Source organism: Verticillium alfalfae, genomic scaffold, assembly GCF_000150825.1.
Source record: "Verticillium alfalfae VaMs.102 supercont1.1 genomic scaffold, whole genome shotgun sequence".
NCBI lineage: Eukaryota > Fungi > Ascomycota > Sordariomycetes > Glomerellales > Plectosphaerellaceae > Verticillium > Verticillium alfalfae.
The window spans coordinates 1,845,118-1,846,092 of NW_003315038.1; the positions used below are offsets into that span (position 1 = coordinate 1,845,118).

The following is a 975-nucleotide window of genomic DNA, read 5'->3' on the forward strand; positions in this document are numbered from 1 at the left end:
CAGCCCCGGGCGACGATGACGAGGATGCCAAGCAACGCAGCGCAAAGCTGTTGACGACGCGTTCAAGAGCCTCATGGGGAGACAAGTTACCTTTACTTGACGATCGCTCACTAGTCTCAGTCACGCCGCTGCGGTTGTCGTCCAGGTGTGTGGTGGACGCAGTAAGAAACCTCAGCCAGCCTCCCCCATTGGAGGAGTCGAACCCCCCGCTGTGATGGCAATGTGAGCAATCCTGCGAGATTGACGGGTCAAAACATCAGAGTGCTCTTGATTGGGCACGCCGCGAGGGCCGGGATACCTGGCGGCCTAGACCACGTGGTGGTTGGCAGACTGAGCAGTTTCGCATCCAGACGGCGCATTGGATGCTTGTATAATGGCAATGCCAACAGTTCCCGGCAGGATGGGGGATCTTCGTAAGGAATGCACAGGATCGATAGATGAATAGCCAGATCATATCTGCCGGTCGAAAGATATTCGGAGTAGCAAATCTCGAGCGACTAGGGCGCCCAATTACGCGTAAACACAGCTAGCAATCCTCCGGGCGGCGATCCAAACTCCTCACAAGGCAGCATCACGGCTGTGATAGTGAGCTCGAATGGCTACCCACCGCATCAGACTTTAGCCTCATGTCGAGACAGGAAAGCGTCAAGCCAGAAAGACATGACCGGTCCTTTTACTTGCATCTGGCAAGCCGCTGGTGGCCCCGCTTACTGCGTATTCTCCTGATTACCAAGCCCGCGCCCACTGCCCACCGCGAGGCAATGGTGATGGATATTTAAAGAACCCTTGCTCAGCCATCCCAGCTCACAAGTTTATTCCCACCTCCCCCGCCCTTCTTCTCCTCTCTCCCCCTTTCTGCAGCCACAAAACGAACCATCAGACCACCATCTTCCATTCTGCGGCGAGCCAACAGACAGAAGTGCAGAACGCCATGACCTCGGTAGGGACTATCTTCTGGGGTCTCATCGACCCTGG

The 975-nt window shown here is 56.0% G+C and overlaps 1 protein-coding gene across 1 annotated transcript in view; it reads left to right on the forward strand.

Annotated features, from left to right (window-relative positions):
* Positions 1-931: 931 nt before the first annotated feature.
* The window catches only part of VDBG_00553 (conserved hypothetical protein), a gene marked incomplete at both ends in the record, with an annotated part of 968 nt that continues 924 nt past the window's right edge, over positions 932-975 (forward strand). The window contains one exon of the mRNA XM_003008825.1: positions 932-940. Coding sequence (XP_003008871.1) covers positions 932-940 — 9 coding nt within the window. The remainder of the gene's footprint in view (positions 941-975) is intronic.